General features: G+C 42.5%; 1 protein-coding gene across 1 annotated transcript; it reads left to right on the top strand.

The window, feature by feature from the left end:
• The first annotated feature begins 262 nt into the window (after positions 1–262).
• On the top strand, positions 263–15,330 carry pgrmc2 (progesterone receptor membrane component 2). The gene is made up of 3 exons (XM_061245678.1): positions 263–647; positions 9,272–9,427; positions 13,224–15,330. Exons 1-3 carry the CDS (start codon positions 302–304, stop codon positions 13,319–13,321), a joined length of 600 nt encoding a protein of 199 aa, XP_061101662.1. The 5' UTR covers positions 263–301; the 3' UTR covers positions 13,322–15,330.
• Positions 15,331–16,841: the final 1,511 nt, after the last annotated feature.

Consider the following 16,841-nt stretch of genomic DNA (forward strand, 5'->3'; position numbering starts at 1 on the left):
TATTTAGCATACCATAAGTTCAAATATAAGGCTATTTGTTGATGTCCGCTTAATGTTCTTTGGCTAGCTATCAAAATGAGCTACTAAACCACGTTATGCACCAACTAGCTCAGAAAAGTTAACAGCTAATATGTTAAAATATGGTGGGTGGGGCACAGGACTGTACAACAACATTCAGTTCTGTGGGTGGGGTCTGTGAATGGACTACAATTCCCAAGATGGAACAATGACGCAGGCCAATCAAATTTGATTTAGGTGTAAGTGGGCGGGTGCGGAGGATGGGTAGGCGCTAACGTGCAGTATGGCGGACGATGGGGATGGAAGGAGTGGAGTAGGTGACGCTAGTAACGGGCAGGGGACAACAGAGGAACCTGAATCGGGTCTCGGTCCAAGCGGGATGTTGCTGAATCTCAGTGTTTTAATCCTAGTGCTGGCTCTCTGCTATGGGATTTACCGGCGATGGGGAAGACGGATCGGTGCGGACGCGGCCCAGGGAAGCGAGGCCTCGTCCCTGCCTAAGATGAGAAGACGTGATTTCACTTTAGAGCAACTGGGGGAATACGATGGTGTTCAAAACCCCCGGATCTTGATGGCTGTTAATATGAAAGTCTTCGATGTGACCAGTGGCAAAAAGTTTTATGGACGCGGTAAGATCACACCGATCATGAGATCGATCTGTGTACCAAGCTAGCAAGCTAGTGACACGCAAACCAAATCGCTAACTTGACTATCTGGCTAACACCAGTTTGATTTCAACTGGCTAAGAGGTAGCTACGTGTACAAAATAGCAAGGTGGTTAGATTGTTTGCAAGAGTGACTTAACTCGAGATGTAAGTTTATCTAAAATAGATTATAACCTGATTTTGACTTAATCTAGATTGATAGCTGGTTGGCTTTGTCATTGTCCTTGTTTGCTTGGGAACTTTACAATAATTTGCATTGCATTCAATGTTCGTTAGATTCACTATCTTGTTATTTTACCCTGCACTGCCTGACATTCCAGAACCGTTAATTAAACGCAAGGGAGCTTGTTTTCTGTCAGTATAAAGCCAGCATATCTAACGTTAGGCAACTTCGTCAGTGAATCATTGTAACTTCACCTAGCTGGCCAGGACAAATGCCAATAAGTTATGTCCATATTGTTTGCATGCTGCGAACAGCCAGCTGCAATCGTTTCTATTTTAATGCCTGTTAAGCTTGTATAGCTGTTTGAGATATGACTGATACATGATCAGTGAATTAAATGTCCCTGGGCTTGTGATCTGGTATTTGCTAATAGAGTAACTAATGTCAGAAAAAAACCTTTCACCTGCATTGCAACGTACCAAAACCCGAGTCGATACCGTGAAGTCAATTAGACACGTAACGTTAGCTGGTGCCAGAAAGATTAACTTTTAGCATGGTTACGACGGTTCTTAATTTGTAGCTATGTAATTCATGGCGTTCAGGTTACAACTAACTAGCCGCAACTTGAGTACTTAATCAAAATATCTCCCTGTATTTTCGCCTAGCTAACAGTAGGTAGAGAGATGATAACGATAACCTACGCAAGTTGCCTTTGTTCTATCCACAAACAATGGGTAACACACAGGCTAACAGCCTGAGCCTGCCATATTTTTCTTTTGCAATTGTTGTGCTACATAGGCCAGCTTTAGTTCGTGGGATCTGAAAGTTTGATATGGTAGCATGCTATTATACAGTTAGCTGCATTGTTGTCTTGGTGGAATTGTGGCGCCTACAAACGCAACGTTTAGCTTAGCTATCAGTAGGCGCGCCGCTTTGTACTTTGTGCGTCCATTGCCTGCGACTTGGCGCGATCACGTGACATGTATGCACAAAGTAATGTTTGGTAACCTCTTGTATTTAGTTCTAAAACGCACGTTCTAACAATATACATGACAAATTGCAATTCTTGACCAAACCATAAAGACAGCCGTCGTTCTATTGTCCCGTAATGGCCATTCTGAAAATTCGCGCGATTTGGCACAGCAGCCGCCCAATATGGTGTTCGCCTATTTGCAGCCAAGACTGGTTTAATTTGATTACAATATTAAATATCGCACATATGCATGCTACGTTCAATGGCATTGCACATGTTCCATAAAGCCTTAGTATTCGGATTGCAGGAATGTCACGTTGTGTTAAAGAATTTCGTCGCGTGTTTATGTAGGAATTTAAAAATAAATATAAATATTTTAATTAAATGTTTATATCCTGTATAAACTAAGAAAAAATGACAGTACAGTTTCTAAGTTGAGTTTGCAGAGTTGTCGTGATCGTCTGCAGAATGCTTTCTGTCCTTATCTACCCACCTGTCAGTGAATTGCCAGGTTTTTGTAGCTCACTGCAACAGTCATGCACAGTGAGTTATAGAAATGGCACAAGCATCAAGCGGTTGCACAGTGTCATGGGATTGAGTCCAGGGTGCAAAATTAACACCGGCCACCAGCCAAATGCTGGTAAACTTTATCTGTTGCTAGTAACTTTGTCTGCTCTACCAGCTACTTTGTGCAGGTAACCACCCATCATTCTGAGGTCCTGCTCTGTTCTAAATATCTAATGGTCTGGTAAAATGGTGAAAGGTGGCTGGAGAATTTTAGGATGATCCAGCCACTGTGGCCCATGGACCATAAAGTGTCCTGACTTGAGTCCTTCAGTGGATAAAATCCAGACAGCCAGGGCCAGATGTGGTCAGGAGCTCTGCAGCGGTACACACAATCCTGGCTTGACCCTGGAGGGATGGAATCAATCTGCAAGGTATTTCAATGTCACCGCTTCAGTGCAGCCCTTTGGACAGGTCAGGCACCTGTGATCTGCCTGCAGCTGCTAGGCATTTCTCCTCCGGAGCAATAACTGCACAGTGATGCATTTTGCCCCCAGGCCCAAAGCCATCTGATTAGAAAGGTTTCGGATTCTTTCAGGATACGGTATGCAGGTCAAAGAACCTCTGACGGGTTTTCTGCACTCAAAAATCTGTACCACAGGAAGCCGCAGGGAAGCTCAAATGTTTTATTCAGCAGATTTGGAGATGACTGAGGTGTACATGCATAATTTTTGTGTTTTTAAATCAAGATGGTACTAGATAGGCAGTTAATTTAGGGACTGTTGCTGTCAGTAGCTAAACTGAAATAGTTAGTTTCTTCTCTAACATGGTTGGTCTCAAACTGAGCCATGCTTGTGTCATATTGACAGCATCTCTATCCATTTTGTTTGTGCATTAAGCTGCTGTTGGTTGTGTCTGTGTTTAAAATGCTGTGATGCGTGCATTCTTCCTCAGACTGTTAAATTGTATTTTATGTTCAGTGACCGTGAAGTGTTTACCCTTACAGGATAGGATGAGTTTTAGATAAATATAGGTGGGGGGGTGATGTCAAGGTTAAACGATAATGTGCCGATGACCTTTGCCCATAAACTGCTGATGACAAGACAAAGCCATAAGGCCTGAAAATTTGTTGTAACTGTCTGAATCTATGAGTGGCCAGACAAACAATATATTTGATAAACTGCAAGTTTTGTATTGGATTTGCTTGGTTTGTTAACAACTTGACTTGTGTGTTAATGGCTTTATTTGGAAGAATGTGTGGATAAATGTGGTTTGCTAGAGAATATGAATCTTTCTGAATCTCGTGGCGGAGCTTTCCAATGCCCCGCGCTCTTCACAGTTGTTCTGTAAAGCTTGGTTTTAGGCAAAATGTACAAGGTGGGATTGTTGCTCAGGTTTCAAACAGGTCTTGACCACATCCGAGGAAATGCAGATACTGTTCTTCAAAAGGAAAGTAAATGTAACAACTCTGTTAAAACACAAGTTTAAAACGCCCATGTTTCTCATTTCCCGTGTGGTGTTCAGTGTTTTGGTCTGTGGTGTGCACTGAAAATGTAAATTAGGAATCCCTCATCTTTCTACACTTAATTTGAACAAGCATTATTTTGAGAAGAACTACTGTTTTCTAATATTCTACTCTGCTATGCACAACTTAAGTTAAACTGTTATCTGTATGTATTCAGAATTAGTATTTTGGTTCTTGGTCAGTACAGTTAATTTGCATTATTGCTTTAGCGATGTTGCATCTTTACTCGCTGGCCTGGCAGTGTTGCTAGCCAAGTTGGCACTAATGTTCACTTTAATCGGGTGCACGTATTTTAATTTCTCCTACATTTGTAGTACATCTCTTTGGATAAGGGTATCTTCTAAATGAAAGCAATCATTTGGCCCGCTTAATTGCATTTGGTGGATTAACACTTGGGAGTCATTGGTTGCAGTGTAAAAACATTGATGGTGATGATAAAGTATCTTCCTCATCCGGCTCTGATGCCCTAACTAGATTTCAGTGGAACATTGTGGTACAGATGGTATCTGTAAAATATTAACTTGCTGTAACTGCATCGTGCTGTCGTCGTGTTTAGCTACAGGACTAGCTGTGAGTCATCTAGGTGAGTTGGCTCTGGATCTGAATAATAAAATTAGAATCGATTACAACAGATTATGCAGCAGGCAGCTTTGTGGTAATTCAGGAAGAAAAGAAAGTGACACAAACCTAGACTGGTGAAAAAGATCCAAGAATTAGTGGAAGTAGTGTGTGAAGAAGCCTTGTGTTAAGAACGAGGCAGACCTAGAATGAAGTGATTTATTTGTCATTTCTAATGGTGTTTTTGTAATGGTGTGTAGCCTGTAGGGGCAGCCTGTAGCCTAGTGCCTAAGGTACATGACTAGGATCCGGAAGGTTGGTGGTTCAAGCCCCAGTGTAGCCACGATAAGATCCACACATCTGTTGAGCCTTTGAGCAAGGCCCCTTAACCCCATATTGCTCCAGGGGAGGGATTGGCCCCTGCCTAGTCAAATCAACTGTAAGTCGCTTTGGATAAAAAGCATCAGCTAAATAACAAATGAAAATGAACTTTTCTGTACAGTAGCTGCAGTATTGGTGACCAACAGTGTGTCATGTGATAGTCTCACACTCCACTAACAGCTGTGTGATGAGAGGACTATTGTAGGAACCCAAGATCACATGAACGGCCTGCGTAAGTTCCTCTGGATAACAGGACTAGCTAAATACAGGGATCTAGTATCATATGTCAGCTGCTGCTGCCACAATAGGGATACGTAGTCTGTTCTCACTCTGTCCATGTGAATATCCAGAGGATATATTCCCATACCATCGAAGCTTCTTCTCCCATTTCACTTTTCTATAAATATCAAGTCTGTCCACTTTTGATGGCATGCGTCCTTTTCTAATTTTGGTCCCCCTGAGAAGTTTCCTTTCCAGTTATTTTATTATTCTTTTTTTTTTTTTTTTTTTTTTTTTTTTCTCACTTTCAGGCAGTGTAGAACTGGGCTTGTAGCCTAAAGATTGCAGGTTCGATTTCCTGGAACAACACTGCCATTGTACCCTTAAACAAGGGCACTTCACTTAAATTGCTGCAGTATGTTCAGCCGTACAAATAGATACTATGTAAAATGTATAATGTACATAAAAATGTGTAAGTACTGTAAGTTGCTCTGGATATGGGCGTATGCTTAACTGCCTGTAATGTATGCAATCTGGCTCTGGGCCTAGCAAGTCACCACTGTGCCACACCTGCAGGTGAAGTGCATCCTCCCTGAATGTGCACTGCTGGCTACACAGTGCTACATGAGAGCACTAGCACAGCTCCACAGGAGAGCGCAAGCACAGCTTTACAGGAGATGCATTGCATTTATTTGTCAGACGCTTTCATATCAGTAAAGTTATGGCAAATCATGAACCAGATGTAGCTCATGTAATCATGCCTCACAACATCAAGATTAAGTTACAAGCACAACAGGAAAGTGCTAGAAGATAAAGGTGAGTGTTGATTTAGTCAATGTACAGTCAGAAGAGATTTGTCCATGCTGGAATATGGGCAGTGACTGAGTGCTTCATAGAGTACAGCATTAGTGGAGTGCTACAAGAGTATGTTAGCACATTGCTACAGGAGTGCGTTAGCGCAGTGGTACAGGAGTGCGTTAGCGCAGTGGTACAGGAGTGCGTTAGCGCAGTGGTACAGGAGTGCGTTAGCGCTGTGGTACAGGAGTGCGTTAGCTCAGTGCTACAGGAGTGCGTTAGCTCAGTGCTACAGGAGTGCGTTAGCTCAGTGCTACAGGAGTGCGTTAGCTCAGTGCTACAGGAGTGCGTTAGCTCAGTGCTACAGGAGTGCGTTAGCTCAGTGCTACAGGAGTGCGTTAGCTCAGTGCTACAGGAGTGCGTTAGCTCAGTGCTACAGGAGTGCGTTAGCTCAGTGCTACAGGAGTGCGTTAGCTCAGTGCTACAGGAGTGCGTTAGCGCAGTGCTACAGGAGTGCGTTAGCGCAGTGCTACAAGAGTGCGTTAGCTCAGTGCTACAGGAGTGTGTTAGGACAGGTATTGCATAACGTGTTATTTAGTGGAAGCTTTTATCCAAAGCTGCAACATAAAAATGATGCATACCGAAGGTCATTGGAGCAACTACAGAACACAGGTCAGATAAGGCACAGTTCTCAAAGTATCAGTTATCCATAGCCATGAACCACAAAGTCTAGGCTGAAGGAGAGTGATAGCCGAAGCAGCACACTGGTGTTGACTGGAAGCCTGCAGACACCTGGCCTTAAAGCAGAAACTAATCCAGCATTCAACATTCAACTAAAACCCAACGGTCTATCTCCAGTCTACAAATGGCTTCAAGGTCATTTTTCCGTTTTTCTGATGGAAACGTCATCATCACATAATAAAGAAACCGGCTTTGTCTGCAGAGTCTCTGCAAGTGGTGAGCATTTTAATGGGCGGAAACTCAGGGTTCTGTTTCCTGACCTCGCCCCTGAGCACAGCCCTCACTGATGAGTGTAGCAAAGGCAATTAAACTTAAGCCTCAGCAGTGTGGTACTGAATTCCTTTTCCCTCACGGGGAAGTTTGGTGAAATATTCCGGGGGGGCAGGTGGGAATGAAAAATGGTGCTCAAACTTAAGGCGATAAGTTCACTGGGAGCATTTTTAAGCCAGGTGCTGTGAAGGGACTCACTCCCATGGCCTTGCCTCAGGCAGACTGCAGTATGTTTCCTATAAACGTTCATCGCCATGAAAACCAAACTCACTTCTCAGTGAAGGGTGATGAGGAAGAGTAGCCTGATTTAGAACTGGCTTCATTGCCCTGGACTGGAATGTGAAGTCATTTCATTTTCCTGACCCATCAATCATTTTCACTAAGAAAGCAATGCTGCATACTTTCATGTGTGATGCATTGTAGACGCTGTGCAGGTGTTATCACTAGACTGTTATCACCCCAGGCTTGGGGGAAATGACTGTCCGCTTGCATGCTGGGTAAAGAATCTGTCATTAACGCTCCAGAGATGGAAATTCCTGTTTCAGTCTGTTTTCACCTACGTAAAACGTGTGCTAAATTGGCTGAGTTGAAGTACATATTTGAAATACTTTACCTTGTTTTGTGTGAGTAAAATTTTAAAGCACTCCTATGATATGATAAGATTTTAGACATTTGGATCCATTTAATTATCCGATTATCCAATTTGTAGATTTTGTTGTGAATATTGGTGAAAGCTGAAATGAATGCTTCTGTTTTAAATTGTCAGGAGTGTGCAGGACACTGCACTGGTATGTAGACTTGTTTAAATTGTGTGCTTGACTGAGGTCTGTTGCTAAGTTGGGCTCAACATTTGACGGCGCAGTTGATAGACTGCCAGAGAGTGTGTTCGTCTGAATGACACGCATTTAGGTGTGCGGATATATAACTGGCATTTGCGTTTTATTTTTACTTGGCCTGACTGTGACTTCACAGCAGCAGGGCACGTAGGACATCATCTATATATGGATCTCATGTCTGCTGTTAATTATGTATTAGTCCAGTCATTTACACCATTGGCATTTTGTATGCTGTTAATTATGTAATTAGTCCAGTCATTTACAAATTATATTTTAGCTCAATTTCCGGACATGCTCAAAAATGACAGGTGTTGACTGAAAATGTAAGGTTCACTCTGGTCTAATCTGTGGGTTAACCAATGTTCTATGAAGCTTCAATGCTCAAGTGTTCTTCAGGAAAAAGAAGAACACTTGCCATATAAAAACTGCCTTTGCAGTGAAAGACATAGCTGGGACAACTGAGGAGGAATTGGCTTGCTACTCTCCCATACTTATACAAACCTGCTTTAGCACAGCATGCTAACTTTCCCATACTTATACAAACCTGCTTTAGTAATTCTAATATAATTTATCTTAAGTTGCTAATGTCTTATGTGTAATCATGGAAACCTGCTTCATCAAGAGATTCCAATGCCCTGAACTCTTGAGTGCTGCATTCTGCATGCATATTGCCATGTTGGAGATGTGAGCGTCAATTTGGGATTGCTGGAGGCCTACATTCCGTAATCAGTAATTTGCGCCACCCTAACTGGATTGTGCCACCCTAACAGTGCATGGCATTGGTTTTTATTTTGTAGCAACATATCAACAGTTGCTAGTTGGGGCCATTGGATGCAGGTTTTACAGGTTTCACTGTTGCAATTGTACATGATCGTGCAGTCAGCTGAGCTACTCTTTTATTGAGTTTCAGGTGAAATATGCTGCCTTTGTAGGCTTGAGCATATGAAGATCCCTTGCTGTTGTTGTTTGTAACTGGTAGAGGTGATTCCAGTGGATACACCCAAACCACAGTCTATCAAACCAGCTACACTGGGTAGGTCAGGTATTAAATAGAATTAAGAGTTTATGAAGCATGACTCATAATGGGTGGAAAATGAGCTGTCAATCACTGCCTTGTCTGAACAATGGAAGAGGAACACTCCACAGAGCAGAGCATTCTGATTGGTCCAGATAACTGAGAGGCACTGCAATTGGTCCAGATAACTGAGAGGCACTGCAATTGGTCCAGATAAGTGAGAGCCACTGCGATTGGTCCAGATAAGTGAAAACCACTGTGATTGGTAGCTTTGCCCAATGTTTTGGTTTTGTGAAGCCAATAATTTGCTTGCGAGTAAATTTAGTCGTTTTTTACAACTCCTTGTGCCCCCCCTCCCCATTCCTTATACTAGCCTGCTTCCAGTAAGATGCTAACACCACATATCATTGTATTATTGGAGTTTTGTGTGTGTGTGTGTGTGTGTGTGTGTGTGTGTGTGTGTGTGTGTGTGTGTGTGTGTGTGTGATACGCACAGGATTATGGATATGAGCGGAGGGCATCCTCACTGCTCACACACGGGTGGCTGAACGAGTCCTGAGTGGCATTTCCATCCTCCCTAATCCCGGCCTCTCCTTCCCTGTCTCCAGATGGACCGTATGGGATTTTTGCTGGCAGGGATGCATCGAGGGGCCTGGCGACCTTCTGCCTGGAAAAAGACGCACTACGAGACGAGTACGACGACCTGTCGGATCTGAACGCTGTACAGATGGAGAGCGTGCGAGAATGGGACATGCAGTTCATGGGTAAGGACTTGAGCTTTTCATATCATCCTGGAACTTTCGATTTGTGTTCCATACAGATCCAAGTAAAACAATTGCAAATTATAATTGCAATTCTTTGAGCTCTTTGTTAAACGGTTCCTCGCATGACATGACATATGTTTATTCATAATTCGTGGATGATATTGCTAAATGTTTACACAGAGAGCTGACCACAGGAGGTGGAGGTGGAGGGGGAATTTGGGTCAAAAAAAAAATGTTGCTGCTCTTTGCAAACGTTTTGTGGGCTTCAAGTACTGCTGCTGTGTGCGGGCCTTTAAACATTCATAAAAGATATTTACTTATTGATGCTACTACCAATCAGACCTTGGTTAAGTATGTTTTGGATTCAAATTCAAATTACTAAGCATGTCTTGTGTATTGGAACCTATGGAATCCTCTGGGTCTCTTGGTTGGAGCAAGATCAATCGAGCACATAAAAGTATCTGAATCCAAAAGTCACTATATACTGATTTGTATTGAGTCACTATTTAGTTTGCAGGTTAAGAAGTTGCATGCATTACCTTGGATCTAAGGGCAAATTAGACCACATTTATAGTACCTTGCACTTTAAAAATGATCAATATTGTGTCTAGCTGTGATGAGTTAAGGATAAGGAATTCCAAAGGTTGGTTCCAAATATGGTGGAAACTCTTGGAATTTTAGAAAATACTTCAATATTCATCAAAAAAAACACCTGGTGAATGCATGACTCTGATTCACTCCTGCTCTTCATGATGAACAGAGGTGAACACAAACACAGGTCACAAACACCGGTTTTGAACAGTAGTGACAAGCAATTCTCAGCATATACTTATAAATATGTAATGAGGTAACTAATTCGAAAAAGTATTTGTCCTGTTGCTTTGTTATGGCAAACCTAGAAATTGTTTCCCCCACAAATTAAAATGCACTTGTTTTATTTGTATAAGTAGTCTTCGACGGTACTGAAGCTGGTCTTTAGCCCTTTCAGTCTCAGTCAAGCGTAACTTCCATAAAATCCCATATGGCACTCTCCTTATACCTTTTCAACCAATCGTAGCCTAAAGCCCTTGCGATTTGGGCGGAGCCACTTTATATTGGGCGTGGGACTGAAAGGGTTAACTGTTGCGCAGTGGCCTGCAGTGGCCGTCTGTCGGGAGCGTTATTGCAGGGAACGCAGGTATTTACATTCCCGCTTGCAGGGACATTCCCTCCTCGCTGAGCAGTAGACCGAGGCGCAGCAGGGAAAATCACATGTGCTTATTAGCTGAGGGACACAGCTCGGCCTTTGAAGCGGAGTCAGCCGCGGGGGAGGTGGACGAGACGGCCCCCGTGTGAAACGATCAGGAGATCGCTGTGTTTGTAGTCTGCATGTTGACATTCTGAAAAGCCCCAGGCTCATGGCGTACATTTACACTAACAAGGAAACTACAGTGAAACAGATGCTTCAGAAAGAGCATTATAGTGAACCAGACACTACAGAAAGGGCACTATAGTGAACCAGACACTACAGAAAGGGCACTATAGTGAACCAGACACTACAGAAAGAGCATTATAGTGAGCCAGACAAGACAGAAAGAGCACTTTAGTGAACCAGACAAGACAAAGAGCACTTTAGTGAATGAGTGATACATGCAAGCAGAATAAAAGCTCCCCCCTCTGCATTCTTAAGGGGATGTTTACATGCTCAGAGGAATGGTATTCTCTATTTGAAATACAGCTCAGTGAGTTGTATAATATTCCCTAGAAAAAGATAGAAACATTTCCCATATAGTTGGAAATTTACATTAGCAATTTGCATGCCATGAAAACAAATGCAATGCAAATCAAAAATGTAATTGTCTCACCAAATAAACTTGCTTTTGCAGAAAATAGATGTCAGAAGGTTTGTAAACTTTTTACAGCTCATTTAATTTGTGTGCCCTGAATTAATAACCATGTCCGTGGGACCCCCAGTGTAATTGCACACGTGTACGTATAAGGGAACACAGCCATGGAATGTGCGTTTGCGAGGCCTTGGGGCAGCCATTTTGAGAGCCCTTGTTGTAGTGCACAGATGGCTGGCGGTAATGGACAGGAGGGTAGAGCACACAGGGCAGAGCGTCTGGTTTTACCAGTGCGATTAGCGCATCGGGCGGAAACACAAGCTCAAGTGGGCGAGCTGGGACTGGCGCTCCGAAATGTGAGACTGATCCTCGGACACGCACAACACGCCCCACCACGCTTGGAGGGGAGCTACCTACACAGAGGATGCCCCCCCCCCTTCAACTGCAGCGAGTGTGTTCTTGAGAGAGCCGTAAACGTCACCTGAAGCCCTTGCAGAACATGCTTTCCCTTCACTTTTATTATCGCCGTACATGCAGAGGCTAATGGCCATTTCCCTGCCGTTTTGAATAATACAAAAAAAATACTAAGTTCTATTAACAGAACAAATAGGCACAAATTGAAGTTGACAAATTCAGCACAGTCATTAGAATGTATTTCTTGACACAGACAGTGGTCACTGTTGCCAGCTCATGTTGTGGAGGCAGAAACTCTGAGGGTTTCCAAGACCAGGCCTCATACGGTGCTAGAATATGGTGTAGTTTTTAGGTAGGGAAGCGTTAGGTACAGTCGTGGTAGGATAATGCCGAGCATTGTTGGGCTGAATGTTCTTGTCAGTAAGTTATGTTATGTTAAATTTGAGACTTGAAAGAGATTATAATGAATGGCTTCCTTCATTCCTTCTGGAGATGGATAAGGGAGTCTAGTCTTTCTACAGAGGCCCGTTTCTACTGGGGACAACCTAGTGTAATTAGCTGGGTAAATACCATAAGTAGGCACTTATCACTTAGGCTGAAATGAAGCCTTAATCTCATTTAAAGTATCTGTAGACAGCTGCCACTGCAAATAAGGGAACCCCGATAAGCAATAATAAAGAGCTGCCCTGTGTGAATGTGTGCCCAGGAGTCCATTATAAAGAATCCATAATTATTTTTATCATAAGGTAATAAAGGGCATATCGTCATTGTTATTGCTATCGTATGCTCTCATTGCTATGTAATTTAATGAATGTTTTGCCTGCACAATTAACATTAATCAGCAGTGCGAAGGCCTGGAGGATGATATTTGGCAGATAGCTTTGGACTCTAACTCTAGTTTGAACAAAACTTAAAGAATACAGAATCAGGTATCATATTACATTATTGTTAGGCATTTGGTAGACACACTTATCCGGATGAAAAGGCAGCTTTAATTTGGACATGACGTTAATTCACACTGGATATTTTACTGAAATGAAGCACCTTGCTCAAGGCTGCAGCTGCAATGCCCTGTGGATAAATATGGGAACATGCCATCTGTGGAACAAGCCCCACTCTCTAACCATTTCGCTAGAGTACTTTTCAATGGGAAAGATCTTATTGCTAATTTTTATTTGCACTGAAAAAGTGCAGCACTATTTCGTAATGCCACTAGGTGGTGCTGCAGGAGCAGTTGCTGATCACTGTACTGTAATTGTTCTACTGTAAAGGTGTTCCCTAGTTTAGTCAAGGCCCCTTAAACCACACTGTCAAATGGCCCTCTGCCTGCCTCAGTAATATGGTCCATGATCGACACTTGTTTTGCACATACTACATAGTGCAATGCCAATTTAATACACTAACTCCTCAAATTACATCTCTATTTCTTTTCATATACATTTTTACAGTATATATGTTTGCCTGTTCCTGGTGTATTCGATAACCGTAATCTAAAATATTTGGATCATCCAAAGTCAAAAGGCTAACTTTTGTGCTAACTTTGTGTTCCTGACCTGCAGAAAAATACGACTACGTGGGCAGGCTGCTGAAGCCAGGGGACGAGCCCTCTGAGTACACTGACGAGGAGGACGTCAAGGATCACGTGAAGCAGGACTGAACTGATCACATGACCAAAGCTCGGACCTGAGACCGCTGCAACCAATCAGCACCCCTCAACCCTGCCCAGATCTTACTTCCTCCCTCCCTCTCTCCCCCCTCCCTCACCCACCCACCCCCTCCATCTGGTACTGCAGCTGCCCCAAACTGCCCAGACACCCCCTCCCGCCCCCTCCCACACTGGGCACGGTGGGGCAAAAGCAGCAGGAACTCTGTGGATTTTAATAATTCAACAATGTCTGGTTTTTGTGCTGCCAACTTAAGTATAAATATGTATTTTTTTCTGTTTCGTTTTTGTTTTTTCCTCTTTAAAATATCAAGCATCACTGTCACACTATGTTCCTAAAACATTCTGGGTGTGTAACGGGCAGTTGGGCAGGTGGGCAGCCCCAAATGTGGAAGTTTGTAAAGAGGGAGAGTGCTTTGGGCAAAGAGCGTTTTTTTTTCTCCATTGTTCTTGTCGTGCACTTGGCGTATGTTTGGCTTCAGCATTTGATTTCGCAATCTTACGGAGCATTAATGAGACTGGTTGGGGAAAAATAAAAATAATAAAATATATTACACAAGACTTAAAAAAAAAAAAAAACCTGATGATTTTGTGGTTGAGGGCAAGGTCTGGACCATCCAATAAGGAAGTCTGCCATTGGTTATATTTTCCCATTGTGTTAGTATTGTGTGCACTACTGGTGTTTCAGTTCGTTACCATGTGATTGTACCCCTGCAGGTAACTGCTGCTCTTAATCACTAAAGCTGAACTGGCTATTGGGGGAAAAAGGGAATGTCCAAGAGTTGAGCCCCTAGTGAAGAGGTATTGGTTTAATTGACCGACTGTTTACATGCCACAGAAGTCTGTAATGCCCAAGTTTAGTCCGGATATTAATCGTGCCTTATTTCAGCTGTTTCTACGACACCCTGAACAATTTAAAATGAAGAATAAAAAAATTGGAAAAAAAACAATTCCCCTGTGTTCAACACAGTTGGTTTGTAGAGATCAAAAGCTAAGGAGGAGAACTCACTCAATATTATAGCTCAACTTCTCCTTTATTTAATCTGTGCGTTCGTCATGGTTTCAGCTGCAGTGCAGTGGTTAGAACCGTAGAACAGTCTTTAGAACCGTACTGCATCAGTCTTTAGACCAATACAAACAGTCTTTAGAACGACCCATAGAGCTGTCTTTAGAACCGTACTGCAGGCTTTAGAACTGTACCACAATCATTAGACCAACACAACAGTCTTTAGAACTGTACCACTGGCTTTAGAACCTTGCCAGTCTGTAGACCCATACCAGAGTCGTTAGAACTGTACCACAGGCTTTAGAACCGTACCACCGCCTTTAGAACCTTGCTAGTTTTAGAATGGGCATCAGCTCTGCGGTGTGGTCAAAACTCTAATCAACACACGGCTTAAATAAACGGGACATTTGCCGTGTGAAAACACGCAAGCGTTCTCCGGTTTTCCCGTCACGGAGCTCGGCACCTTACGGAAGCTTGGGAAGCTTGAGCGCGTCATCGTTTACTTCGGTGTTGTAAAGAGAAATTTCCGGATCGAGGCAGACTGAAGGCATGTCCTTGTTGGTCTACACATGCAGACATGGAGACTTTCCAATGTCCCAACCTTGTACATAGACTTTACAAACTATACTCAGTGTTACTGCCATATTTATGTAGTTGATGAAAACCATATACTACTGTGTTGTATTGGCCAAATGCCCCATGCTTTGTATTGGTTTCTTTCTTATAGAGTTTTGTTTTTCCGTAGAAGTTCTTAAGTGTGGGGGATTTCAGAAAAACGTGTAACGTGGTGGGTAGCAGAAAACCTGGGATAAGCAGACCGTGTAAATATATGTATCATTTTATTAAAGCATGTGCAACAAAAGTGAGCTATGCTGAATTCCACCTTTATGTATTTAAGTGTGCATGGGCGAGCGTGTGCGTGTGTGTGTCGAGTGCGTGTGTGTGCGTGAGAGACAGGAAGGAACGTGTTTCTGCATAATAAACAATTTGGTTATGACCTCATTTGTTGGTTTTATATTTAATTGAGTAGGAATTAAAAGGAATATTTCCCCATTTGGAAGAGTTTGGAGTGATATTTCTTGCATGCATCCACATTTTAGATGTATTTGTTGAACAGTGGGGTATTGCAAAAGGCCTAAACCCAGTGTGATCTCGCTGGGCTCATATTTGTGTACGAATTGTATGTGAATTCATAATCTATCCTGAACCCCAGTGGTGGAACGAGCTCCTCTCTTCTACTATGGATTAAAGACGCACCTGCTTAACCTTCCCATTGTCCTTCAGTACAAAAAATGTTTTTGCACTATTGTCTTATGAGTCTAACTGCAGTTATGAAATCAGAATTCTTAAATCAAATTTAAGCACCACACATCTACACATCTAAAAACAAGTGAGTGGTATAGACTGCAGCAATAGTCTCTGGATTGTGAAGTAGGAAAACTTATTCAAAAACCGGCTGAGAAAAAATACAGATTTGTTAATGTATTGGTACATCATTCATTCATGGTTACTACATTAGTTAATGTTCATTCATGTCATCTTATTTTAAAGTATTGGTTGCTTGTGACCCTGATGAATTGGTATCCATTCCACACTGCAAGTTGCTCTGGAAGCGAGCATCTGCTAAAAGCCTAAATTTAATAATGATAATTTGTTATTTAGCTGACCCTTTTTGTCCAAAGCAACTTACAGTTCATTAGACAAATCAGGGGACAATCCCCCTGGAAAGTGGGGCTAACGGCCTTGCTCAAGGGCCCAACAGCTGTGCGGATCTGGGGCTTGAACCACCAACTTTCCGGGTCCTAGTCATGTACCGTAGCCACTAGGTAATTGGAAAAGACAAAGCAAACGGGTACAGATAACAAATAATACACAGAATAATATAAATATTGTAATATAGTGCACACAAATAATTTCACATTCAAACATTACAGTTCACATCAGTTAACAGCAATCAATGATTACTATGATCACTATTTTTAGGTGTCATAACATGGGCTTTAATGAGCCGGTTTATCAGAAAATTACAGTCCTAAACTACAGGATCCACATCTCCCTTCACAGGAGAAGATGTGATGCAACTGTTTACACTTACATTTCCAGGTGTCCACGTGTTCCTAATAAAGTGTACAGTGAGTGTATATTATGTTCACCCCAAAATGAAAAGCAACAGGGTTATGAATCATTATTTGCAACAAAAAAAACTTTTAAAATGGATTCAAATTTATTTTCACCAAAGTTAGGTTATAATGTCAACACCATCTCCAGGAAATTGGATGTGGGAGTCATTGCCGAATGCCAAGATATCATTACTTATCTGAAGCAGCATCACACGGTTTTGAATGTGTGCCCTGCGATGGACTGGCGACCTGTCCAGGGTGTATTCCTGCCTTTCGCCCAATGTATGCTGGGATAGGCTCCAGCACCCCTGCGACCCTGTTCAGGATAAGCAGGTTAGGATAATGAATGAATGAATGAAGTACACAGTGACCCATATGTAACCTGAGT

This window comes from Conger conger, chromosome 6, assembly GCF_963514075.1.
Source record: "Conger conger chromosome 6, fConCon1.1, whole genome shotgun sequence".
In the NCBI taxonomy this organism is placed as follows: Eukaryota; Metazoa; Chordata; class Actinopteri; order Anguilliformes; family Congridae; genus Conger; species Conger conger.

Coding starts and splice junctions, on each gene's coding strand:
- pgrmc2 (XM_061245678.1), top strand. CDS start 302: ATGGCGGACGATGGGGATGGAAGGAGTGGAGTAGGTGACGCTAGTAAC. Junction 648..9,271: donor CAAAAAGTTTTATGGACGCG/GTAAGATCACAC, acceptor CCCTGTCTCCAG/ATGGACCGTATGGGATTTTT. Junction 9,428..13,223: donor ATGGGACATGCAGTTCATGG/GTAAGGACTTGA, acceptor CCTGACCTGCAG/AAAAATACGACTACGTGGGC.